At 41.4% G+C, this 27759-nt stretch overlaps 1 protein-coding gene across 2 annotated transcripts; it reads right to left on the bottom strand.

The window, feature by feature from the left end:
• Window positions 1-9383: 9383 nt before the first annotated feature.
• Window positions 9384-27517, bottom strand: VDAC2 (voltage dependent anion channel 2). Of its 2 annotated transcripts, XM_077821007.1 has the most exons (10): window positions 27294-27517; window positions 26792-26852; window positions 22841-22912; window positions 21045-21094; window positions 17518-17670; window positions 17382-17434; window positions 16605-16832; window positions 15023-15173; window positions 13942-13999; window positions 9384-11204 (listed from the first exon to the last, which is right to left on the bottom strand). In XM_077821007.1, the coding sequence occupies exons 2-10, from the start codon at window positions 26829-26831 to the stop codon at window positions 11113-11115; spliced, it is 897 nt and encodes a 298-aa protein (XP_077677133.1). In that variant the 5' UTR covers window positions 26832-26852; window positions 27294-27517; the 3' UTR covers window positions 9384-11112. The 2 variants fall into 2 exon arrangements, with proteins under 2 accessions (XP_077677133.1, XP_077677134.1); XM_077821008.1 differs by lacking the exon at window positions 26792-26852 and having other exon boundaries at window positions 27294-27505.
• Window positions 27518-27759: the final 242 nt, after the last annotated feature.

Below are 27759 nucleotides of genomic sequence, written 5' to 3'. Positions count from 1 at the left end.
CCGAAGTGCCACTGTAATGGAAATAAATACAGAGTAATAACAATACTGCATCATTTGTATTACAATAGCACCTAAGGGCCCCAGAAGAGATCAGGGCCAAACGCTGCCAGGCGCTGGTGGTCCCTGTGCCATAGAATTTACAATCTGGCTGAAATTCTTCTCTCCCAAACTCTCAGAAGTTTAGAGGCGAGACTCCTCAGAACCCAACTAGGGAAGGCCACTGGATTGCAGGAATTCCCAGTTTGAGGTCTCTGCCCTCTTCTCCTATGGAAAAGCCCAGTAGAGTTTAATAGAAAATTAGAATGTTTCTACAGGCCTTTGCTTTAACTACCTCCAGTCTGAATGTGTCGAGCTTCAGCTTCCAGCCATTGAATCATGCTGTATCCTTGTCTGCTAGATTGACGAGCCCATTATCAAATATTGATGTTTTTTCCCCTGAATAGATATGTATAGACTGTGATGGAGTCACCCCTTAGCCTTCCTCTTTGTTAAGCTAAATAGATTGAGCTTCTTGAGTCTATTGCTATAAGGCAAGTTTTCTAATCCTTTAATTATTCTTGGGGCTCTTCCCTGAACTCTCTCCAATTTATCAACATCTCTCTTGAACTGTGGGCACCACAACTGGATACAGCATTCCAGCAGTCAAATACAGAGGTCAAATAACTTCTCTGCTCCTGTTCAAGATTCTCCCGTTTCTGCATCCAATTATTATTGGATTGGATTAGCCCTTTTGGCTACAGTGTTGCATTGGGAGCTCATGTAGAGCTGACTATCCACCACGACCCCAGATCTTTTTCCAGAGTCCCCCATCCTGGAGTGGGGTCCAGCCGAGAGCCTCCTTGTCCCCCCTCCATGTCCACTTTGTCCATAATTCAGTCCACAGAAGACATGGATTTTGAACACTTGCCCTGGAAAATGCAGACAGGACCCTCAGCCTTTAAAAGCCTTTAGGTCCCTAAAAAGGCACTTTACGACAGGCTTTACACAATCAAGGCAGGCCAACTCATCACGGTAAAGATAAACTAGGAATAGCCCCTAGGTCGAACCCCCCAAACTACTCATACGAAGCCTGGTGAAGGCTTTGTGCTTTGGTGCGAGATGGCTTTGCGATGGAACATGGGCTGCTGCTGGTCATGGATCTCCCGCCTGGCTTTCACCTCAGCTTTATCATCCCTACTTTTGAATTGCAGTGGGGATGGGGGGAACTAAGGTTTGTCCAAAGTGCTGGCATACAAATTTAAAATGCATTTTTTAGTGGCTCCATTTTGGGCTTCCATTTGGCTGACTTCTTGGTAACTAATTAGTTCTGGGAATTAAGCCATTCCACTTGGAATTCTTCTTTGTTTGTGGAGAGGAAGACCTTGGGCTTTCACTAGGGGGAGGAAGAAAACCGACCACATTCCAGACACAGAGAAATCTCTTCCTTAGATACAAATCAGAGGCTCAAATGTCTAACAACCAGGAGGATCTTCTAAAATCATTGAGTGGATATGTACATTTTAAGTGCTGTAACACTGTTTCTAATTGCATTTTTCTCTCTCTCACTTTTGAAACAGAAGAAAGAGCCATGACTCTGACAAACATGACCTCGGTTAGTTTCATCAGACTAAGAACGACATTTCCTAATATACCCAAGATTTATATGGCTGCTTCCTGCAGCTCCTTAAATCAAAGCATCCACTCCACAAGTGAGGTACGGAGCTATGCACTTCACTCATTTTATCCTATGATTTAAAAACAAAACCAAAAAACAAATCCCAAACTCCCCCCGCTCTCCTAGAGCGGATGACATGGGTGGATTCTGAGCAGCACATACTGCAACAGTGATTTTGAAAGGAAATCTTAAACATTAGCAGTGTGGCATCCAGAATGGTTGTACTGTATCTGCTTGCTGGTTAAGGTGGGTGAGGTGCTGTATTTATGTTCTCACTCAGATTCTGTGCTTGAGGAAGAAATTCAGGGAGCCTGAGCAGACACCACTGTGGAAATGGAGGAGGGAAGAGCATTGGAAGAAAAATTACACTGGCCGCCCTCTGGTGGCTAAGATCTTAAACTGCACATTTCATGTGTGTTTTTAATGGGCCAGACTTTTGCTAAGACTCCACACCCTCCTGGCATTTTTGCCAGACTTTCAATCTTTTCACCTGGACTTTTTAGAAAACCTGGCCATGTGTTTTGGTGCCATATTGGAGCAGAGCAATTCTGAGAATTGCTGAGGGTTCAGAGCTCATTTGAAGATCTGGCCCCATACGGCAAACTTAGTGTTAGTGTAAGGAGAAGCTGCGTGAACCTCACTCTCTTTCAGTGCATGAGGATACAATAGTTATGGCTGTGATGTAACAGTAGATAAGCCAACTTAGTTCCCAAGACTCCACACGTTGAGCACGCCTATGAACTAGCACTAGGAAGAAGAATAAACGGGTAAGTAAAACATACAAACTCCAGCCAAACTATAGGTAAAAGCCAGCTGCAAACCAGTTTGAATGTCAAACTATAGAGGACCTTGTGCTGCAAAAGCTTAAGCCTCAGCTCAAAGTGAAAGGTACTGCAAGACAAAATGCTCTCCCAGATTTCTCTTGGCCTCTCTCAAACACACGGAAAGGACACAGTTGCAAATACTAGGCCAAGAGAATACAGCCAGCTAGAACCACAGCAGTGCTGTGTTTATTGCTTGTTGTTAGTTAAATGCACTCTCCTAAAAGTTTCCTCAGTCACACTGGAAACACTAATGACCCATCTGGACACCCAGTCAACCTTACCTGGTGCTGTCTTCTGCCAAGGAAGGACCAGTGACTTGCCACCTCCTTCCATATGTCCTATATGTACAGCCAACAATCCAGCTCACTATTTTCATGGTGATAAGGCAGAACTACTGCTCCCTAAAATCTTGAACACCCTTCATGGGGTTCAATGTTAAATTGTCCCCACACAAGCAATGGCCCAATGACCAGCCACAAGCCATTCCCTGTTGCAGACAGCTTTTGTCTGACACAGAGAAAACACAACCATTCCTGTTGAGAAAGGAAGTCAGAATGGCTTCTGCTAACGCCCACCTTGACCACCTGGGATAACCTCAGCCAACCAGAAAACCAGAAATGACACCATGTGCTTTTCATGGTCAATTGTAACCCGCCTAATGTGATCAAATTCAAAAAAGCAATGCTAAAAATGGTCAAATTTGCAAATTTGACCTTAATACCAAATAGGCTATGGGAAATTTTGGCGCAAAATTTTGAAAACTTAGTGTAATCACTTCCATTTTGTGAATGTAAAGAGTGGTTTTAATGAAAATATTTATGTCTGTGGAGCTAATTGCTATTAATAGCCCATTTCCCAAAGAAGTAGGCCCATGCCATTTAAAATTCAAGACACATTTGAGTGATGGGAGTGAGCACACACTGCTACCTAATCAAAAATCCCAGTTCATGCAGGCAGACTCTTGCACCCCTGAGGAGCTGATTGTTGGATTAGGACCTAACTTGGTCACTGCTGAGAATATTTCGAGACCAGGTACAGCTGTGCTGGGATGAGGGTCAGTTCTTGTGTTGCAATGCCATGCCGGACCTGGGCAATGCAACAGCAAAGTACCATTGCAACGCCGTCGTGTTGTGACGCAATGCCACACTTTTGAGGTAGTGCACCGGATGCACGTAGATCAGAGCGTGAGCGAGCTTGCCGTCCGTTGTGCAGTATGGCCAACCCCAAGCATTCAGAACTCAGGTGACAGGATCCGTCCATCATGAGACTGGCTTAAAAATCTTTTTAAAGCAATTAATGTTGTGTTCTGGTTTCTGAGTCTTCAGGGTGCACTCGCTTCACATTTGCAAGCTTTTCACCACCCCCTGGAGGGCTAGCACTTCCTTCTTTCGAATGAAAGCTGAAATGCTCCTGCAGTCTCTTCATTTCAGTATCTGGAGCATCAAGCAAAACACCAACCACCACGGCGCTTGCAATTAAATATGAGAGATGGCAACAAGGTCGCATCTGCAATGCAGTGTCACAACAAGATGTCTTCACGGTCCCCGAGAGGTTTTAGCATACTCCAAACCAGAACCCCAGTTCTTCAATGAGTTCTGTGTGGGCAGGGTCCCTTCACACACAGGGATTCAATCACGTACATGGAGTGATTGAGATCCAGACCTTACATTTGCAGGGTGAGGTATCAGCTTGTGCAAACAGCATCAAGCCCAGAACTACCGGGTTGGATGGTGTCCTTGAGCTCCATGGTCTCCTGCATTCCCCAAGAAAGAATATGGGGTAATGTGAACGCCTGGGGAAATGGGCACTGAAAGAAAACGTCCCCAGACTAAAGCTGCAGGAAGTGTTTGTTCGCTAGGGTAATATTTTTTTCCCCTGCCATATTAAAACTGATGCCACTCACTCAAGATCTGGCTTAACTATGTTGAAAGCAAACTATGTTTGTTTAAAAATAACTCAACACGCTCACGGACCAAGGCACTGGTGCCTGAGCAACAGCAAAGTGCCACAGAAAGAAAGAAGCTGCTTCAGCATTTTAGAATAGTCCGGAGGGAGAGTCAAAAAGGGGAAACCGAACGGCCACCAGATGGCACAATTGCTCCGTACAGCCAAGCTGGAAAGCTGTGTGCGCACCTTGTAGCAACCAGCTTTACTCCTGAAAAAAGAAGGGCCAATTCCCAGGCCTTGAAAGTGTGTCACATTCCCAAGAGTGCGCAGCCAGGCCCTGCACCTGCAATCGGCTCTGTGCAAGCGACTGCTCATGCCCGCGTCAGGTATGGCTACACTACTAGGTATGGCTATCAGCTATGGCTCCTAAAAATGCACAGCTGGCCTGTGGCAGCTGACTTGGGCTTGGCTAAGAGACTGTTTAATTGCAGCGTAGATGTCTGAGGTGAAAGGGTCCCAGCTCTAGCCCAGAAATCTACGCTGCAACTAAACAGCCCCTGAGCCCGAATCAGCTGGAACGGGCCAGCCATGAATGTCTAATTGCAGTGTAGCCCTATCGACCGTCCCAGTATCACAATCCCAGGAGGGCGCAGCTGGGCCCAGATCCTGCAAGCGGATCTGTGCAAGTGCCCACTCATGCCCACACAGACCCCTATCAGCCTCAGGGAGGGAGGGGGCTCCCAGCCATGGAGTAACATGCAAGATAGGGGTGTTGCCGGCACCCAGTGCCGAGAGGCAAAACAACAGCGGGGGTTTGTTACCCGGTGTGCGTCACCCAATAATCACAACGGGGTGGAGAAGCAGAAAAGTTTATTTGCAGCTGGAAACAAGGTACAGGGAGAATAGACTCTTAAATCCTGCACACAGAGCAGGAACTTACACAGGCTTTTATACATTTTTTTTTAGCATATTTATTTAATAGCAAGCTGCCCTAAGTATTTATATAGCCAGCCAATTCAGTTACCAGCTAGTTTTTTTTGTTTTTTGTATTATTTATTAAACTATATATAAAGCTGCTTTATTTAGCATTGTTTTTTATATTTGCCTTGTTGGCCTTGTTTAGTTTTAGGCAGTCTGAATCTGCAACATATTGTTGCAGATCCTCAGCATAATTGCTGCGAGTGCCTCCAGGCGGGGGGAGGGGGGGCAAGGACACTTGGGCCTAGTGTGAGGGGGCTTCATTGACACTCATGGTTTTTTCATTCCCCTCGAGTTACCTAGTGGCCATGCCCCAGTGTCCCCAACAGGGGCATCACCAATCACTGACTAGTCCACTTAAAAAATGCTGCTTTAGCAGGGGGCAGATGAAAGGTGCCTTAATGCCTTCAAAAAAAACCCCCAAACCAATGTAATATCTATTCCTTAAGCACTGCATGTAGCCTTCAATATGATTCTGACAGCAAAAATACACATATCAAATAAAGACATGATTATGGTTGGTTTTTAACAACACTACTATGGAAACCTATGGGGATAAAGTTCATTAGCTACTTGCAAGTTGCTGCCTTCACCCAACTCACGTGAACATCTTGGCTGCAGATGCAATGTTTGTAACCAGCAGAATGTCACACGCCTAGATCCCTTCAGTGAAGCACACCCAGCTTCTGAGCTTTTATAAGAGACTTGGTATAGTACTGGATTGTTTTACATGCTTGAATATACTCGTTAGCTGTAAAATAATCACCCAATGTCCAGCAGTACCACAGGAACTCAGCAATGAACCACCACCTGAGCCTGTTGGTCCTGCCCACAGATCCAGGGCTGGGTGCACCTTTTAAAACTGATGAATTCTGGGGCTATTGAGTATTTATGCTATGGTCATCGGCCCACAGATTTTTAGAGCAATGTTCCCTGTTTATTTTAGTGGAAAATTCTGCTTTTTAAAAAATGGATGGATAGATGTGGCCCATAAAGAAAGGTGACGCTCAAATGTTTGGCAGGGAGACAAATTCTAACCACTTGTGTCTTTAAAGATCCCTCTGTACTTTTCATAAGGCAAATAGCTAAGGGAACAGGTGTAACCATGGCATCCTAACCAAATTCTAATTTATGTAACTACATTGTCTACCTAAATTTTTCTATATAGTTTTAAGTGGCTTGTATTCTTCATCTCCTGATGTGTTGGGTACAGTGTTACAGTTCCTTTCTAGCCCAGAGGTGGCTGCATTTCAGCGGTAAGTAGTATGAGAATCTTCTTAAACAGCAGGTGAAGTTATTGCTTTAGCCTCTAGAAAGCACTTTAGCACTTTTCAGGATGACAGCAATTCTCCAAAGTGCAATTCCCAGATCATGCAAATAACGTCACACGGGTGCCTAACTTTATGCTCTGTCGAGCAGTCCCATTGTTAGCTTATTGACTTCAGTAGGGCCACCTCCAGCACATGCAGTGAGGCTTTGCAGAAGTAGGACCTAAGTCAATATTTCTAGAACTTCCCCTCTCCCCACATCCAAGATGAAATTGCAGCTGCTTCAGTTTACTTCTTTATGGTCCATGGATCAATGGAGAAAACACTGAGGGGCGCTGCCATATTCTGAGATGAAGCAGCATTCCTGTTCCACCCATCGCAGCAAGCACAAGCTGGTTCACCCAGGAATAGAAGCAGGTAAAACACCTGCAGCCTCTTGCCGGTAGTTTCAGCACCTGCTCCTGGGGCGGTTGTTGCCTGAAGCCGTGCACATCCTAGATCTCCAGGTCAGCATGATATAGTCATACAGACAAGACCATAAAACCTAGCTGTTACTTTTCAATCCAAATTCATACTGTTGAGCAACTAGTCCAGGAAGAAAGCCGAGCAAGCCTGAAATCATATTTTAAGGTGCAACTCACTAGTTCCACTGCAGCTGCTAACAGGTACATTTTTAACCCCTGGGCTTCACACTCTTGGGGAGGAAACGTTCTTTAATACTTAGAGTAGCAAGCTGGACATTTGAAGTCTATCCCCAGCTTCACCAGCCCACTGGATGTTTGAGGCTCAGTGTTCTTAAAATGCTCAGAGATGCCTGAATGAAAGGAGTTACATGTGGGCAGTCTTGTGTCCATTTCAAGCATAGCAGGTTGCTCAGAAATGGCGAATGCCACAGTACACAAAAATTAAATACACACTATGACACTAGCCCGATTTTCCACAGCTCCTGCACCTGCAAACACATCTAGCAGCAGCTTTTCTCTCCATTGGCTCATATGGGAACTTCCCCCCTCCCCATGCCCTCACCTCCCAAAAAACATTTCCCTGCATTTTGGCACATTTAGTGTTTAGAAGACCACAAAGTTAGAAATAATTCAAACAGGACAACAGCATGTAAACTGTGCACAAGGGTCACTATTAAACTGCAAAAAGCCAACAATCTACAGACAAACTAAAACTATATGGGCAGGCTTAGAATAGCAAAAGCTTCCCAACTTTTTACTGCTTTTTGTTTGACTTTTACACACAGGCAGGTGAGGATTGAAGATCCTAACAACTACTGCCCTGCAATCACAAAAACTTAGTCATACAGCAAAAGAAATCAGTTAACTCAATTTTTAGATTTGTTTTTTTATTTTACTCTGAGCCCAGGTGTGAGGCCAAAATTAAAACAAAGAATGAAGGTATCAAAACCAAGAACCATTTTACTACAGCTGGTAAAATAATGTGTAGTAAATGCTTTATCCAACACATTTAGCACTTGTTCCTGTTCAAGAATCCAGACTCTGGCTTTTGCCAATTTGATCGCTAATTTTTCAGATAAGTGGCATTAACACATGGTTGGTTGCCAATGGTCTGACTGGGACTTAATTCACTTTGATGAGGCCCAATATTTGTGACATGTGATGGTCCCTTCAGTGAGATGTATGCTTCCACTTCCTCTTTAGGTGGCACTAGAAATGGGAGGGCAAGAACCTTTGACATAAGTGTCTGCATTCATGCCCTTGTTCCCAAGCAAAAATGCCTATTTCCCCACCTCGTTCTGTGAAAGAACCAGGCCTGCAAAAGTGAATGAGCATGCTGAATCAAACACTGATTTGTATGCATGATTTTGTAGTTATTTGCTCCACTTTCATTACTACAAAAATAAAACCTCTTTAGAATAGATTCACATCCACCACTGTGCCTGGTAGGCTACTATTTGTCATAAGCAGCACATGGTCACCAATGGAACAGGGGGGCACGAGGCTCACTCTGCGACCGCTGCCTTGTGTGAAGAATGCTCAGCAACAGCCATGGTTGGGACAAAGCAGAGATGAAGCCCTAACACCTACCCTCCCCGCCCCATCCATCCATGATTAGAAGGGTCATGTTCTGAAAATTTTAAACTAAGTGATTGCTAATAGTTTCAGGTGTGAGACTAACTCTAGGCCACGCAAGACCTACCATTTCATCCTTCGGTGTGAACATCCTTACTTTACTGAATTATGGTGTGCAAACAGGTTCCATTCCAACTCTGGGAGGTGGAGACCAAATGTTGCAAGTTCTATATATATATATATATATATATATATCTCATTATACCCATATATATTAGGGTGACCAGATGTCCCACTTTTATAGGGATATTCCAGATATTCAGGGTTTTTTCTTATATCTATTACCTCTACACACACCCATCCTGATTTTTCACACATCATCTCTGGTCACTTTAGATACAGGTGCACAAATCCCATTGACACCATGAAGAGTTGCACAGGTATTCAGGAGGGCAGTATTTATCCTGGAGTGTCAGTGGATTTTGTATATTAAAACGTAAAAAGATTAAGAAATGATCCAGCAGAGAGGACTGTACTCCCAAGAGCTTAGTCGGTTTTCCCTAAGCCCATGTGTGGAGCAGGGAACCCAATGCACACTGAGGGGGGAACTCTTCACTTCTCAAAAAGCTAGCTTGAATATCTGGGAAGTGCATCTGAGATTTGGGCTTGGTTCGTTTTGGCATTTAAGGTCTCTCTGTACACTGGTCTATAGCTAAAAGAATTACTGCAAAAGTCAGTCTTTAAACCAGTTTAATGAAAATACAAGGCTTACGTGTATCATCTTAAAGTCACCATGGTAATTGGGGAAGAGTGTAACAAGTTATATGCCTTAGTTCAGCTCTAATCTGATGTTTTATCATCTCCACCTTTCATACCAAGTAATACTTGCTGTAAAATACTCTTATCACAAGAAGAGTAAACGCGTGATTAAAAAAAACAAAACAAAACAGGAAACCACCCTATTGAAAATGGTGACTAGTAGGAAATGCTAGTAAATATTTAAATAGCTTAAAGTCTACCACATTGCTGTTTAATACCCCAGATCAGATGCTGTCTTCCAGGCTGTTCCTCCCATCTAGTAGTGTAAATTCAGATGTACACCAATGTGCATATATGGTTCAAAGCACGTAAAATGTATGCAAGGAGAAGAATTTCCCTGAGACGGCCCCCTGAGTGGGGGATGTCTGTTTAACAGCATGTGGACTGCATTTTCTAAATATATGTATATATATTTACCTTATTTATAAGTCATCAAATTCAGAACTAGAATTGTGACCTTAAAGTCAGACTTTTACATTAGGAGGATCACTGCACATTCATTTCCAGTATCCCTTTTAGCAAGGTTCTCTTCCACTTGGAGCTGTATTTTAATACATAGGAAATCTTTTTAGCACTTGCATTACTGCAACAACTTCAGGAGTTACCACATTTATTCACTGATACTTGCAAAGAACTGTAACATCAAAGGGAAAACGCAAACTTTATCTTCTATTTCTCACTCGAAGGATTAAAAGTAAGTCACTGTATCTTTCACACATTCTAAATAGAAGCTTAACAGTCCTGCTCACATGGCCAGTTGATTGTACTCAGTGGGCCTCCACTCTGCAGCCAGACGCTAGTGGGAGATGTAGGGGGCATTTTTCAAGTCAGATGGTGGAGTGTATTGTACTCTCCAGACCAGCAGGCACAGAGTACCGGACAAAGTTCACTTTGTTCACGGAGGGACAGGAGAACTGGAGAATAGGGAAAGAGGGCCTTGTCATACCACAGCAATAGATTAAGGGTGAGGTTCACTGGCTCCTGAAGGAGTTCCCATCCAATTGTCCTCAGCAGAACCTACTTGCTTCAACATGTGGTCAAAAGGACTGGGCCCATAATGGAAGTTCATGATCATTGATGGCTGAGGTGTGTGGCATTACAACAATTTTATAAGTAAACTACAGCTCACTGAGCCCTATCAATAGCTAAACTCTCAAAATATTTGGAGGCACAAGGATGTGTGTGTATTTGTTTTATTCATAATTTGAGTTGTCTTGGGATACCAAAAGTATTTCTAATTAAGGTGATTTAACAAAATTGCTGACCTCATTTCAAAACATCCACTGATCCATTTCTCATTCAATGGCAATATCAAAACGTTAAAAGGAACATAAAAACAAACATGCACACAATTGTACAGTTTTCATAAAGGTCTATTTCATTATTTGTGGGTAGCGCATTAAACAGTTAAATACATTTAAATAATGTATAAGTGACTGCACTAATGCAGAATTGATAACTAGATAGGTAACCAATTTAACTAGAAACCAGCTAACAAGTAACTGTCTAAAATACTTTGAATACAGCTCTTGTTCTAGGTCATCCCTCTTGGGGAAAAAAAGCCTGCTGATCACATTGGAAATACATTTTTTAAGGCCGAATTCTTCTGATATCCCTTCCTTGCAGCAGTTTCTCCGGCTGTTTCAAGCTTCCAATTCCAGACCAAGACCAAGTTTATGACCTCCAGAATTGATGCTCTTCCCATCTACCAGGGCGGAGAGTGTAAGCTTCACACCTGTAAGATTAAAACAATCCTGTGTTAACATATAATCTGAAAGTGCTAACCATTGTGTCAATCACAAGTCTAAGTTCAATTATACTCTCTTTCCAAGGTAGTAAGTAATTCAATAGTAAAGCAAGTTTCTAAAGCAATTTCCACTTACGTACATCAACTCCATTCAGCTTTTAAAATAAAGTTGTACAAAACTAAGCTGAACAACAATTGTAGGTACCAAATGACTATCTGGGGGCATATAAAATGCAATTAAAAAAAAAAAAACAAAAAACCATGCAAATTCTATTTAAGAAGCACATTTTATATACTGGACTTATGAGATCATTTATTGACTCAGACTAATGTGGAAATGAGCCCTTTCCCACACTGTAGCTCGCACACACAAAAATATGCTATGTATGTGAGATAGCCATTTGGGAAAAGTGCGATGATAGCTTTTCCCCCCCTTAAAGATAGAAGGAGGATTAGAGATACTGCACAAGATGTATTTGCCCAAACAGAACACCAACTGCCATAAACATGAGAAAAAATGTGCAATTTTCAAAATGAAGCTACCTTAATCCTAGCTTTTTAAAGAGCAATCAGCAACCAGTAAAATCAGAGATAAGACCTTTGGAGGAAGACAGTGAAGAATGAAAGAGACCATCTTATTTTCATTTGCATCGACTAAAACTATTCCCCCTAACAGAGAGAAAGAATCTGGAAGTCAAGTATTCTTTTGTCTGAGCCCACAAGGATCTCAGTAGGGAGAGAGGCCAGGTTCAGTAAGCTACCGAGTCCCTTCTGACTGCCCTAATAAATTCAAATGACGATCCCGTATACTGAAAGTGATTTAGATTTCACTCCCTTCCCCAAAACCTTGATCAGAACAAAGGAATGCTAACACGAATGAGTGGACTTATAACTCTCTCTAATCGGAGATCCAGTAAGTGGTTTGAAGCAAGCCAGAAAAAAAAAATACATTAAAACCCAAAAACTTTTCAGGCTTTCTTAATGCATCAGAAAGCAGCACACAGGAAAAAGCCCATTTTTTTCAGTCGATTGCAAGTCACCTGTAAGGTTAAAAATCTACAAGAAACCCAAATATTTGGAAATACAGAACAGTTAAATATTAAGTTATGTCAACTCTGCCCACCACTTAACAATTCCAACTTCCCTGGTGTACTTCTGCTCCCCCCGCAAGACACAGTGGTGTTTTGGATCACAGATTTAGAAAAAATCCTCCAGCCTGTGCATGCAATATTAACAGCCAATGTACGTATAAAGCTTTCAATTTGTAAGTGTGCCCTACATAGCCCTGGTTTAGAATTGGTTTGATGTCTCCATTGTACACATGCTGTATCTGTCACATGGATCATGCACTTGCACATAGAACTATAAGGAACCCTCTGTACCAGACAGAATCAGGCCCTTAATAAGGAGTACCAGTTCCTGATTAGGAAAACAGTATGAATGTAGTAAAATTGTTTGCTGAGTAAAGAAGGCACAATCCCGAGGCAATTAAGAATAATGCATTCTATTTTTAGTAGTGTCTGATAACAGTGTTTGTAAACGGATGGATAAAGCAGTCTGAGTTTCTCAGGGCATTGATATGGAGCAGACTAAGAGCAGCTCAGCTACCTTTAACTGCATGCATGAAGGGTTTGGAATTTCTCATTAGTTTTTAATTCTAACAATTTTCTTGTGCGTTTTTGCAAACTGCAACCTTCCTGAAAGGGTTTCTATCTTTAAGTTATGCATACAGACTTTTGTCTCGGAATTTCTTTAGTTTTTAAGAGCAGAAAGAGCCATCTCCCTTCTTATTTCCTAGTCAGAGAGATGAGTCCCAATATGTTTTAATATACTAGCAGTTAACTCCGTTTTCTAAACCAGAAGTTGCTTAGTTTCTGAAACAAAACTATGCTGAATGAGTTCGCTCCACAAGACTGCCCCATCCTGTATATGGTGTTAATGCTATTTGGACAGAAGCCGCTCAACCTAAGTCCAAAAACAGGTCAGGTTTTTCTCATGCAAGTCTGGTCTTAATGGTTTAGTTATTCACCATCATGTTTTATAACCAGAAGTGATTTAAACAAACAGCACAAATGGACAATCACTGAGAACATTGTTATCAAGGTATTAACTGAACACAGATAAACTGTGTTAGCTGGTGATCAGAGGATGTATAGGTTACTGCACTTGCTTAATATCTTCATAATAGTTGTAATGCAAATTAGGTCTTCAAAAAACAAAACTAGTTATTTCACTCTGCTGTAAGAAGTTGATTAATGGATACCAGCCAGATAACTGGACATTTTCTAGGAATGATGGTTAGACCTTCCACGATACTACCAACAAAAACGTTCTGGTTAAATTAAGATTACTAGAGCTTGTTGTCATATCAGCATAACACCACACTGAAAGTTTGGAACACAGCTGAAATCCATCCTACTGGAAAATAAAATGGAGGACACACTTAGCCTAAATATTTTAGAAGTGCCATTGGATTTAGCCAAGCAGAACTCAAACTCAGTACAAGTTTTAGTTTATGGTATGTGAAACTGTTAAAGTACAAGTCAGCTCCAATACAGATTGGAAGGGAGAAAGATGGCAGAGACAGTCATTCTAAATAGAGGAAAAAGAAGCAATCAATTTTAACTGGCATTGAGTGTATAGATAAATATTTCAACAGCAGTTCCATGCATAACAACAAGGAATGCATGATTGCAGTGAAGTGATTCATTTATAGAATATTTACCTGGCCTCAAGGTCTGGGTGTAACCCACTCCAACTAAACTAGAGTTGTTCACTTTTGCCTGCAACAAAATGAAAAGCGGAGTAAAACAGCAATTCAAAGAAAACCATGAAAGAATGTTCTTTGCTATAATCCTGTAGTGACTATAATAGCTGTCACCAAGAACAAACACCACAAACTTAAACCAGTTTATATTTTGCAGTATCTTTGCACTTACTGGATACACCCACCCCCACGCAAACCATACACATACACCCTTCTTATCCCAGAGGGAAAATAATATATATATATATATATATTTTGAGTGGGCAGGCAGAAATTCACCTTTCAGACTACATTCCAACACAATCGCTGTTACCTGAAATGTTTGTTTAGAACTGTTCTAGGAAGGGAGCCAATTCACTTTTTTTTTTTAAATGCTTCTGACATTAACTCTATCAGAACAAGCCACAACATCTAATGGTATTCGTTGAAGAAACAGGTTTTCATTGATTCACTCAAATCAAGGAATGGCCATTTAGTTTTACTGGGCTAGTACATTTCTATACTAACCATCATTGTAACGTTCTCACTCAATAGTATGTTCACCAGCACTAGAAGTTCAGGTTTGCAAGACTCTTATTCTAGATCCAATGACATCTGTTGCACTGACACTACCCACTTCAAAACTGGAGTTAACCTAGAGCAAGCCAAGCTCTATTGTAGATAGGGTGCTGACTGGTATAGTAGAGTTCTCAGCATGGGAACCTGGTGCTGTAATCTGAAAGAAGTGTCTGAACCACCTCTCTAGAGTGATTTAATGTAGTGTGTAAGGCACCGAATTGTGTTACTATAGGCATAGTAAGACGACTTTCCGTAGAAAAAGTAAATCACAGTTACTTTGTTGTATGTAACTAAAGTCACATACTTTACAAGATTTAGTTGTTAACATCTGGGCTATTACAGACTTTTACATTAGTGATACAGAAGAGTAACTGGCATACTTCTTCACCATTCCATATCAATATAGAATATTTATACTACTATAAAAGATATCCAGTTGTATATTTACATAGAGCAAGAAGAAGCTTAAAGCCATACTTACAGAGATAGAAGCAGTGGAATCCAACTGGTATTTAGCTGCAATGCCAAAACGAGTGCTGTTGCTGCCCGCTGTCCAAGCTAGATTTACAGCAGTATCAAGATTGTCGCTCACTTTCTGGTAAATTGAGCCACCAAATTCTGACCCATCATTGCTGCAAGGTATTTGCAAGTGAAATTAAATTACAGGTTTGTGTGTATATTATATATAAAGTCCTACACTTACATTTAGCTTTTAAAGTTTTATTCACCTGGGGAATTATTTGTACTTTAAACATGACAATTTATTTTTCCAGTATAAGACTTTAAAAAGGAGGGCAGATAAATGTAGCTTGCAAGGCAGAATAAGGTATTTTAGCACAGTCCATGAAAGAAGCTCACTCCAATAATTATATTGCTAAGGATGATACTAATGTATTCACTTGCACAATTAAGCTCATATATACCCTAGGTAAAATCCTGGCTCCATTGAGTTCATGTCAAAAAACTCCCTTTAGTTCTGAAACTAATGAAGAGTATGAAATGTGTGATACAGACATGCAAGTTATAAATCAGAGACAAATATTCAGAAGAATCTTGTGGTTATTGGAAACGATGTTTCTAAGTAGCATTACGGTTAAGAAAAAGGTCAAAGGACATTTTATTCTAGAAAAGCAATACCATTTTCAAATATTTTAATAAACTTTGAAAGCAGTTCACTACAAGTCTGAACAATCCTGTTTAAAATGTACTTATATTATCTTAATTCCCCCTCTTCCCCCTTTTTTTGGGGGGAGGGGCAGAGAGGGGGAAGAGAGAGTGTGTGATTTGACTCCAGTGAATACAAGTAAGATGCTTCCTACCCTAACACATAGTGGAACCACGCAGATTTAAGTTAACATCACTGAGACATCAGTAATGCACCATTATCACAATCATTCAACCTGAGAATTCTTTTAGGAAAACTATAAATATACAAAAAACAATTAAGGTAGGACCAGGATAGCTAAAAAGCAGAAGTCAGCAGGAAGGTGAGAAAACACATAAAAACTATATGCTTTCCCATGTATGATTAGAATTCATAAACATGAGTGCTTCCTATGTTAAAGTTCCCTTTCAGGGCTAAAGGAAAGGGCTTAAGAATTAAAAGCACTGGCAAAGCATATTTATTTATTTAACGATATCGTGCCAACTGCTAATAACTATTTCCTGTAAGAGATCACAGGGAACAAGTGTATTATTGTAATGCAATTTTCTCAATTGCAAGGAGGGGTCAAGTACTTCAGTCTACTTTGTAAATACAACACTTCAAGTACTGCTTTCTATACTTTGCAAACTACAATGCATATATTACAGAAATTACTTCATGTAACAAAGTAGTTAGAAAACAAGCTATAAACACTAAACTTAGAAAAGAGGTACAGAAGTAATTACTGATCAGGTAAAGAAAATCTTATGTGTTACCCTGGTGAATTTTCTACAAGGTTCTCTCACATACAGCATATTTGACACTGTATTTCACGAACAAGTGCTATTAATTCAGAATTTGAAGCTTATGAATATTCTTACTACAAGCTTCTCAAATACAGTTTTTTTTTAATACTTACACGTTAGTATGCAGTTGGAAGTCTCCAGTTTTGTAACCCACAGAGAAGTTATTCCTTGTCAGCTTCGATTTGGCACTATCAAAAGTCATCTGATAACCAGCAAGCCAGCCCTCGTAACCAACGACAGCTGAGCCATGGATTGCAGGTCCAGCAAAATCAAAGTCAACATCACAACCAAGATTTACGCATTCACGTTTATAAGACGACTTAATTTTGCCACTTTTCTTCCTGAAGCAAAGAAATTATTTTTTACAAAGGCTTCATCCTCTATCAGTCTAATTTTTACTAACTTAACCTGCAGTGGGCACACAAAGGCCATTAGAGAACAGGTGTCAAGTCTGGGCAAGACATAACTGACCAGTCATGGAACCAAAATGCAACAGCCCATTAGAAAGCTGCAGAAAACACAAGGATTATACATTTGAAGAAACTTCTTTACTTCCTTATCCCACCCCAATCTTCCATAACATATTCTCTTATATTTGTGCAAGCAGAGCCCTGACTACTATTCTAACAAATCCAATTCTCTCATTAGGGTGCCAACTATCTTGTTAAGGAGCAAAACATTTTGCTTCAGTGTCCCAAGGAGCCACATTCAAATGTAACAGCCTGGGTTAACAGCAGTAGTTTTGAGCCACCAATTTCAAGCTCTATATATACATACTCTTCATTCACATAGTTATATTAACTTATTAAATATTCATTTGACCTTTACATGTAAAGTTATTCCCCTAAACATGCCAAAAAGTACTCTCTTAACAAAAACAAAACTCTTACCCCGTGTTTGGTGAGAAGGTTGTGTCAAACGTCAGCTTCAAACCTTTGGCAATCTAATTAGGGGAACAAAAGCTATTAGCTCAGATCTACTGGTTAAGTGAAAAAATTAAATGTAAGTAGTACATCAATCTGTTACCTGGTCTTCAATCGCAATTTCTGTTCCCAGAGTATTGTCGGTGTTCCATTTTTCTGTGAAAGTCAGACCATACTCAGCCCATTTGTATTTGGTCTCCAAGCTCCCATTCACTTTCCCCGTGTCTGTGTTTGATGAACCAGCTGTTGTAAATTCCTAATAAGACAGTATAGGTTATTCCTGAGTTGCACACATCCCAGGAAGTCTCACACCATAAAGGTCTTTTTTAACTTAAAAAACCAAACTAAACCATGTACACAACCATAAGGTAGCATTGTCCTGTTCAGCCAGTTTGAGTTATACCCAACCCCCTTTTGTAACAACTTGCTAAAAAGGATCTTCTAGATTTTCAAACTTAACCAGGAAATAGCAGTGTGCGCTCTGACACTGCACAGTTCAAAAATGTAAAACCCAATTCCAAGGCAAGGAAGTCCATTGTGCTATAAGCAACTGAATTATACTGTTCAGCGTAGTTCATGCTTTACACCTCTTTCCGAGGCAATTTATTTCAAGTTATTGTTTCCTTAAAAAGCAGAAAAAAATATTACAAGTACAGAGGTGAGTATGGTGCTCATATTACTGAAGGGATTAATACAGAGGTGGGCAAACTACGGCCCATATCCGGCCTGCGGGACCATCCTGCCCGGCCCTTGAGCTCCCGGCCAGGGAGGCAAGCCCCTGTTCCCTCCCCTTCCCACCGCCCACCCACCTCCCAGGCTTTCCAGTAAGCCAGTCCTGCCACTCTGAGTCAGGGGATGGGGAGCAGGGGGCAGTTTGATAGGCACGGGAGTCCTGGGGGGCCTATCAGGGGACATTTGGATGGGTTGGAGGTTGGGGGGAAGGAGGCCGGTCAGGGGACAGGGAGCAGTTGGATGGGGCAGAGGTTCGGGGGGGGGGGGTGTCGGTCGGATAGGTGTGGGAGTCCCAGGGGGCCTGTCAGGGGTTTGGGGTATGGATAAGGATCGGGGCAGTCAGGGGACAGGGGGGTTGGATAGGGGGTGGGGTCCCAGAGGGGCGGTTAGTGCCTGGGGGTCCTGAGAGGAGGCGATCAGGGAACAAGGAGCAGGGGGGGTTGGGTGGGGGGGGAAGTCTGAGGGGGGCAGTCAGGGCATGGGAAGTGCGAGGGGGCCACCCTGTTTGGGGAGGCACAGCCTTCCCTACCCATACAGTTTCGCAACCCCGATGTGGCCCTCAGGCCAAAAAGTTTGTCCATCCCTGGATTAATATCACCATTAGAGCCAGGCACAGTGCAGACAGCATCCCAGACAACTCTGCCAACATGCTGTAATCCTCATATAATACTCTCATTGTTCCAATCTTTAGTGCCCAAACAGAGACTATCATGCTACAACTGTGGGATGGCTCTACATATACATTTTAAATAAATAAATATTCAAGGACTAGAGGAAGAAATTTTATAGCTGCAATCAAGAAATGATTTGAACCTAAGTCTCTAGATGAAAGGGCAGCACTAGTCCATTGGTTCTTAACTAGGGATTTTAATAGCCACACTAGTGAGTCAGGACTCCCAAGTAAAAATATAATTATATAGGGAGACTGCCTATGTTTGAGACTGTGACATTAACTGATAGTAAGTTTTATTAACAGACTTCCATTCCTTACACAGAATTATATTTTTTAGATTCGGAACTCTCAGTGGGTAACTGTTACACTAAAAGTTATTTAAAAATAAACATTGCACTTATTTATATTACAAACAGCACCTTAGTTATTAAAATTGAAGGTTATAAACACTGGTTGCCTCTCACTATTTATGCTCTTTACTCTTTGCATCTCTCTTCTTGGAGAATGGAAAGAGTAGTCAATATCTACCGAATTTTGAAAATCTAAAAATAAAACATGGGCACAAGGCTGAAGTACTTGGCTAGCAACTGCTTCAGGGAATATTTGTTAAATAGTCTTTCCACTGCAATTTTATTAATGATATAGAAAAATTTCTGATGGTCTTTGATTGAAAAAAAAAAAAATTACAAATCTAAGTCCAAATTTTGGCCCAAGATATGCCTGGCTGTGGGGTTTATCTATATGGTGCAGCAATGCACACTAGATGGGTGGGAATTCTAAAGCACACCAACATGTTGCACACTAACTGGCCCAGGTAGACCCTAGTAGGGCATATGTATTAGGGAACTTTTATTGCATGGCAGCAGGGTCTATCTGGACCAATTAATATGCAACACAGTGTGCTGTAGAATTCATATCCCTTTAGTGTGCACTGCTGCACCATGTAGACAAGTCCAGTTTTTCTCTACACCCATTAGAATTAGCTATCCACTCCTTAAATTACCATATGCATTTACTGCTACTAGAGGGAGCATTAGTTTTATGAGAAGAGTATGTTTAAACCAAACATTTACCAAACCAAACATTTCTGGAGTATTGTATCAATCTCACCATACACTGAAGGACTATATAGATATTCCTGTAGATAAAGGATGTATATGAATGCCAAAATTTGTTGCTAAAGATTTACCTTAGCTACGACAACAAACTTAAAATTGATTAAATGAGGTAGCTTTATATGAAAAATTAACTTTGACTGAATGATGTTTACTTGCAGCATATTATTTAGCCACTAGATGTCTGTGCAAAACACAGAGTTCCAGACATGGTAGCAGTCCCTAGTAAACAAGGGTAGAAAAAGTTGGAATTCAAGTTATGAAGAAGCCCGTTGCCTGTAGTGGTCAGCTTTTTCTTTAAGCAATACCTACTGTTTAAGGCAGGCTGATATTCCATAAATCAAGGTAAAGGCTGAAGACTATTCGTGATAAATACCTTATGCCTTATCTACACTTAAGAGGGTTTGCCAGTATATCTATACCAGGAGAGCACTTGGGGGGGGGGGGGGAAGAGGAGGAGGAGAAAAGAGCAAGCACGCTTCTTTTGCTGGTACAGCTTGAACCTGTTCTCCCAAAGGAATAAATTTGTACCAGACAAAGGACTTCTTCTGCTGATATAGCTATCTATCCTAAGGCTTTTCCCAGCATAGCTATGTTAATCAAGGATGCAAGACTGGTGTTAATACACCCCAGAATGGTATTCGCCTTTTTCACAGGTGCATCTCATTGTTGACTCAATTTGTGATCCACTATAACTCCCAAATCCTTTTCAGCAGTACTACCAGGGTCTTGAGAGATTTACATTGAGCACAAACAGAACCAAAGAATATTCAAAGAAAGCTAAATTAAATTTCTGTATGGTCGGATATTAAAAATGGTTCTGCTATTCGTTCATTTTTACACACAAAATGAGTGACAGTCAAAATATACCCTGCTTAGCAACTTTACAAAGACAAAAGAACAACTACTTCTGACTACTGCGTGTCAGCATACATGGCAATGTGATTTATGTTTGGAGCTGCAGATCTCTATGGCCCTCTGAAGTGTACTGTGCAGCAAACACCTATCAAAGGACTCTGTCAACTAGCTAACTTTGTCCATAAAAGTTCCCTTTAAAAAGCAGGAAAATTAGAGCACATTAACCAAAAATGCTTTGAATTTAAAACTCACCACCCCACTTGCTGACTTTGTTTTCACGTCCAGTTTCACCAGCCCAAAACCTTAAGAAGAAGTTGAAGTTATTACAGTGTACTTTTTAAAGTGTGTGCATTTTTCTAAGCAAAACTAAAAAGAAAAAAATAGTTCAGCCATTGACCAGAGCAGTATAAATCCTAAGAACCTTGAAACATCTGTAGTCAATGTGGAATTGAGTAATTTTCTCTCAAACTTTAAAGTGAGAAAAGGAATAGCAAAGGCCTGTTTATTGTACACCAATGACTACTAGGGAATATTTTCTCAGTTAACTAAATGAAAGTTTTTTTGTTTCCATCTACTCCACAAATTCAGCTCTGCCTCTCAAAGGCAACCTGCGTCCTTTCTGGCTTTTATGCAGCCACCAGTAAAAGATTCTGCAATCAGAATTTAGCTTGAAGTTTTCTGGTTCACATATCAGCATTAGAATACATTTCATTCTATAGCACTGCTGAGCCAAGAGAGCTAACAAAGGTTAGGACTCAAATAAGCTAGGAAATACAGTTCCAAATATGCAAAGGGAGTAAATTTAAGAAGGTGCCATTTTTATATTGTCATCCTTCTGGCAATTAGCTGTACTTTATATTATACTAAGCAAATAATTTGATTTATGTTTTTTTTCAGAAATATCATAGCCTCTACTTCTTTGCCACTGTAAGGTTGCTTCCTATCGTAGTTATCTAGCCAAGTCCAATTACATGTCCCAAGAAACAGGTTTCTAAGCTACAGTCTAACAGACCTAAAGTTTCTATATTTGATATTACAGTAGCTCCTAGAAGCCACAGCCAAGACTAGGGTCTCATAGTGCTGTATGTTGTCCAAATACAAAGTTAAAAAAAACCAAAACACTGAAGATGTTACAGTCTAAATAAATAAGAGTGTGAGAAAAAAGAGAGATGATATAAGCAGAAGACTGGGAACTGAAACACAGATTATGGCCCCAATCCTGCAATAAACTCTGGCAGACTTCTGTGCTCTGCACAGCCCCAGTGAAGTCTATGAGGTTCCAGGGGTCTGCCTAGCAGGAGCTCATTGCAGGACTCTGACCCGCAATGTGATCCCCAAGATCACACAGGCATTTTAATACCAGAAAGTCATGATGCTTTAACTATACCTGCTTTAAGCAGCACAACCCCACAAGTGTGAATGCAGTTATACAAGCACAAAAACTACTTTACGCTGTATAGCTATTCCAATACAGCACAGGAAACCACCACCAATATATGGCACCTTTACGTCATAACAACTGTGTTCACCCTAGGGATTCATCAATATAATGTGTTTTTTTAAAAAACAGATATAGTTAAAGTCCCATACCTAACCAACAATTATTCCAGTATAACTTTCAAGTGTAGACCAGGCCATAGGAGCTGGGACTTGAACCTCAGTTCTTGATTCCTAGTCAACTGTCTTAACTACAAGACCACACCTTCCTCCCTAGAGTACTACTATAAAATCCATTCCTTCCTTGTTGTTTACATCCTTCAGATATTTACATACTGGTTCCCCCATCTATTAATTTCTAATTAGCCAGTGTGTGTTTCTAATTTTTCTTCAACTCAGTCCCACAAGGTCTCTAACCATTCCGCTGCTCTTGTATGAACTCCCTCCAATTTAATAAAATCCATTAGTTTATCCCAGTGTATACAAGCACACACAAATTAATATTCCAGAACATGTGTAAATTAAAAATGTTAGCTTTGTGTGCTTCAGCAAAGTGACATTTCTTTACATGGCATGGTGTGTGTGTGTTATTTTTTAAGTATTGTTCCTACCATAGCCTTTGTTGAAGATATCTCTGGCAGATTTGCCAAGATCTGCATATGATGGAGGGATTGCCATTGGAGCTGGAAAGATAGAGATAACAGGTATATTAATATTGAAACATATCATATAAAGATAAACTATCTTTAGTTCTAAACCCACTATGCCTTCCAACAAGAACTCATATATAGGACAATTAACAATAGATGGCTCGTACTGCTTTAGTTTATGATACACCTACAGATTTTCACAGAAATAATACTATTTCGAAGTGGCCTGGGTTTACCAAGGTGCAGCATGTTCCTCCCCATGTAGATTCCAACATGGATTTCCCAATGTTTAGTTAAAAAGTGAAATGCTCCATATTTCAGAAATTACAAAAGCTTTCAGAGAAGAAAGATGCCATTCCAAACTGGGAGATGGGAAAGTTGTAGGAAATTGCAATGATATCAACAGACTCTCTATACTAATCAGGATTCCCATGAGATATTTTTGTTAAGACCCCACAGGATTCCCCCCCCCCCTTTTTTTTTTAAAGGAAACATGCAGGATTGTGTAGCTAGTTTGCATCTAGTTTGCATCTTGTGTTTTAATACCAGATATCTAACTCAAGGAGAGACATTCAAAAACACTAATAAAGTTATTAAATTCAACAACTGTTCTGATAAGCTTTATAGAAACCCTACACAACCTATACTCGTCAGCTATAAAATATTTGGCTTCTTTGTTGCAAACACCATGTCACTTCTATCATAATTTTTAGTGACATTTGTAGATCTCTGTTATTTTAAAATTTTTAAAAGTATTTAATGACCAATCTAGTTACTCTAGTTAACACGTCCCATTACTAGAAGAGAGAGCTGAGTCTATTCTGTGGTCCAACCTCTCGCTTCTTCATGCTGGCAAGAGTTGGGAGCAGTGCAGAGGGAATGTGATCAGGTCTTGCTGAAGAAGGAACACACCGTGTTGCTCTGAAGCAACTTCTGTAACAGAAGCTAGGCTGATGGAATCTAAGTGGAGGTCCCCCAAACCAATGAAAGCTATCAGAAAAGTGAAAATCAAATAAAGGCTTCTCTTGGGGAAAACATGCAGGCTTAAGCCTTTATAAGCCAGTTGGGGAGGGACTGAGGTGAGGTCAAATGGGTGGAGAAGCACAATAAAGTTCTGATAGGACTTCTCTCTGGCTCGGAGCCTTAGGCAGGTTGGGGTGCCTAGAACACTTGTGGTTACTACTCACTTCTTTCAGACACCCAGGACCACGCAACTCCTCATGTTGGCCTTCAGGATTATCTTTCACTGCCCATTCAACAACTCATCACAATGCAAAGCTGTTATCTCCTTCAATGGGAGCTTTCCCATAAACTTCAACCAGAAAAGGGACGCTGTCATTTTGAAATCTAGGGTCACATTTTCATATCGGAAGTGTTTGTATATCCCATCTCCCATGTGAAAGTGCCAAAAACAAAAAGGGAAACTACATAGGGGAAACAGAGAAACTGACTAGAAAAGAAGTGCTGTCAAAAGCACAAAGTATGCAAACAAAGTTCTCTAATCTCATTCAGTTGTAGTAGTGATCTTGTGTTACAAATTAATAGATAAAATTTCAGACACATGATTTTTAAGTTCATGGTGTCTACTGAAGAACTAACACACAGCTGCTTCCAATATTCCACCTGTTTGCCTCCTTGTTGAGTAAAGTGTACAAAGGAATTTACATTTTTACTAATCTGTATGCCAGAACATTCAATTCCTCCATTCTGTTTTGTAGAGGGGAGCACTAAATTGTATTTCATTAAGTTTCAAAGACTAACATCTTATTGAGATGAACAGGACAGCTCACACTTCATTTTTTTTTTTTAAAAGGGGTAAATCAAGTCCTGCAGAAGACCATGAGAATTCCACAATGTTGATTTCTGGAAATCTCTGCAAGTCTTAAAGCACATGGGATCAAAGCAAGGTTCAAGCACTCACACTTTTTCAGAATGTTGCTTTGTAATTTTTAAGTACCAGAAATTGCTACTGTAAAGAGAAAACTCAATATTCAGGAACTAGTAAAAGTTACGATAATACTTTGTTTTGGGACTTAACATTGCCTTTCCAGGGTGCTAGTAATTATGTCATGTGTACCTGTGTAACTAAATCTCATTTTAGTAGGTTCACCCATAGTCCAGCTATCCCTTAGATAAGTGTTCTAGGCCAGCTTATTATTCTGCAAAATAGTTGTATATCCTGGATGTGGAATAAACTAGGTATTGCATTGAGGCATTTCTTTCTACCTGCCCTTTTAAAAAAGTCATTAATATTTATAGGTTAAACAGCAGATCACATACATACAGAAGAATGTTTTAACAGCTCATTTGAAATTGCTTTGATTAAACAAGTTACAAATAATAGACAACTTAAATATAGTTTTAAAAAGCTGCCATAGCAGACTAGTTACCACCTTAAAGAAAGTTAGAAAATGTTTCAATTGTTTAGAAATGAACAGCTGTTGTTCCGATTGAGCTATACAAACAATAAAGGAAATGTTGCTGTTTTCCATCCTACTGTGCAGCCAGACTTACAACAACAGCTCTTGTTCGCATTTACCATTTTAAAATAAAGCTAGAAAGTGTTCAGCCACATATTTTGGGGCTTTCTTCCAAACCACCAACACCCAAGGAAAAGCTATGTCTGATTTCATTTTTATAGTAACCTTCAGCATCAAAACATTTTGGCAGTGATAAAGTAAATAAGCCTTTTGTTTTTGTGTAGTACAACTTAAATTCAAAACGACAATCTCATACTCTGGCAGCAGATTTACGCTAAACAATGCAGATGCCATGGAAAGTTATTAGAGGAGGTAGCAAAAAATTTATAAAATTGCAAGTTAGAAAGATACTAATACAATTATTATGCTAATTCAATTACGGTAACAAACATTTGGGTTGGTACATATAAGTTGCTAAATATTTGTTACATGTCCTACCTGCAAATAAAAGGTGACTATAACTGCATGAATACCACCATGAAGATTGGCCTTATGTCTTAAAATGCAATCTAACCTGCAGGCCTGTAATTTTTAGTCTTATGTTAGTATAGATCAAATGAGGGACCAATAGTTAACATGTGTCCTTGATGCTTTTATAACTATCTTTCCTGTAATGCTACCTTCAATGAAAGAATAATGCTAAGCCCTGTCTGTCATCAACCCTCTACTTCCCTGCCCTCCATTCCAATCAACAAAACCAACCCAAGTGAAGTCAATATTTTTCAATCCAGTCTCAAACTGTCAGTTTCTTTTACTAAAAATTAATATTACCCAGGTAGATTTTAAACATTACACTTATAAATCCTAGACACTTATGAACTGTAAGTTTATGAGGAGAAATCGACTATTTGAACAATCTTGTTCCTGATTGTGACTGATGCAAGTGGCAACTCCACCCTGATGTCTGGCTTCAAGCGATCCCTTTTTCCTTGTGCATTCCTGGAAACATGGGATCAACTGTTGCTCCCAAAAAAACCCAAATTAAATTTTTCCCTTTACCAAAGAAGGAAGATAACTGGTGATTTAACCATCACATAAGAAAACACTATTAACCTACCCTAAAGAAATACAATTAGTGTATAGTGTTACCACAGTACACCTTTCCCTCAAGGTATTCTGTCTAACTCCTTCACACCCTCATATTAAAGACACCTTGAGCAATTCTTAGAGAACGGATGCAAATTTTAAAGTGTCAGAAGGTGGATCGCCTTTTTAGACAGATAGAAACTGTCTTGACACCAACTTTAGGAAGCCTGGATTTTATTCTAAAAGGGTGGCCCTGTAGTGGATGGATGCCTTTTTGAGGAGAATGCTGGGCTGATGTTAGCCCTCTGGGTTCGGGATTCATCGGCCCTTTCCGATCTTATACAGCTACTAACCTTACCACAACGTTATTTAGCTACAGTCTTGCTTCAACTCTTTCCCTACTTACGTCTCGGAGGCGGAGGAATACATGGTGGAGGATAAGTCATAGCTAGGCCAATCTAATGAATCTACAAAGAGGGGGGAAAAACCAACATTGAAGGATGAGTGATGTCTCTCTAGACATACATGCGGAGGCCGCGGGGGCCAGGCTGCCCCGCGACGGACCGGGGAGGAAACGCCCTGGCAGGGAACGGGCTCCCCCCGCAAAGGCCCACAGCCAGACACGCCGCGGCTGCAAGGTGAACGCGGCCATTTTAGGACGCCGCCGGCCGGCCCGCCCGGCCCTCTCGTGGCCCTGCTCTGAGCTGCCATCGTAACCGCCCTCTCTCCCCCATGTACCCGGCCAGGGCCCCAGCCCGGGCTCCCAGGCAAGTGGCCCGCTACCCTGCATGGCAAAGCGGGACAGGGCTCCATCCCGGCGAGGAACCAGAGGGGCGCGGGCTGGCCCCCCACTCACACAGCCCTCCCGCCCCGCGACCCCAGCCCCGAGGCGGGGCCGGCCCCATCACCTGGCCGGCGGGGCTGTCCGAGGGGAGCCGGGCGGGTCTCGCCGTGAGGGGGCCTCGCTGGCTGCCGCCGCTCGAAGTGGAGGACGAAGTGAAGGAGACACCGACTTGTCGACCCGCCCGCCGCCGCCGCCGCGCAGGACCCCAACGAGCCGGGGCCGCCCACCAACCGCCTGTCCCGTCGCGGCCCCCGCCTCGGGCAACACCTCACCCTCAGCTGGGACACACCGACCTCACCTCCGGGGTAAAGCTGGGAGCCCGGCGGCGGAGGGCTAAGAAGGGAGGAGACCGCCGCCGAGCAGGCACTGCGAAAGCAACCCCAGGCACGAAGGGGGGGTCCTTTGGGCCGGGCGGGGGCGGGGCCTGCAGGGGCAGAGGAGAGAAGGCGGGGGGAGGGGCGAGAAGGCTGGGGGCCACTCAGGGGAGGGGACGGGGAGAGGCGAGGAGGCTTCAGTTTAGAGGGCTGGTG

This window comes from Eretmochelys imbricata, chromosome 7 (assembly GCF_965152235.1).
Source record: "Eretmochelys imbricata isolate rEreImb1 chromosome 7, rEreImb1.hap1, whole genome shotgun sequence".
In the NCBI taxonomy this organism is placed as follows: domain Eukaryota; kingdom Metazoa; phylum Chordata; order Testudines; family Cheloniidae; genus Eretmochelys; species Eretmochelys imbricata.
The sequence above is the reverse complement of the archived record's forward strand: the minus strand, read 5'-3'. Positions and strand labels throughout refer to the sequence as shown.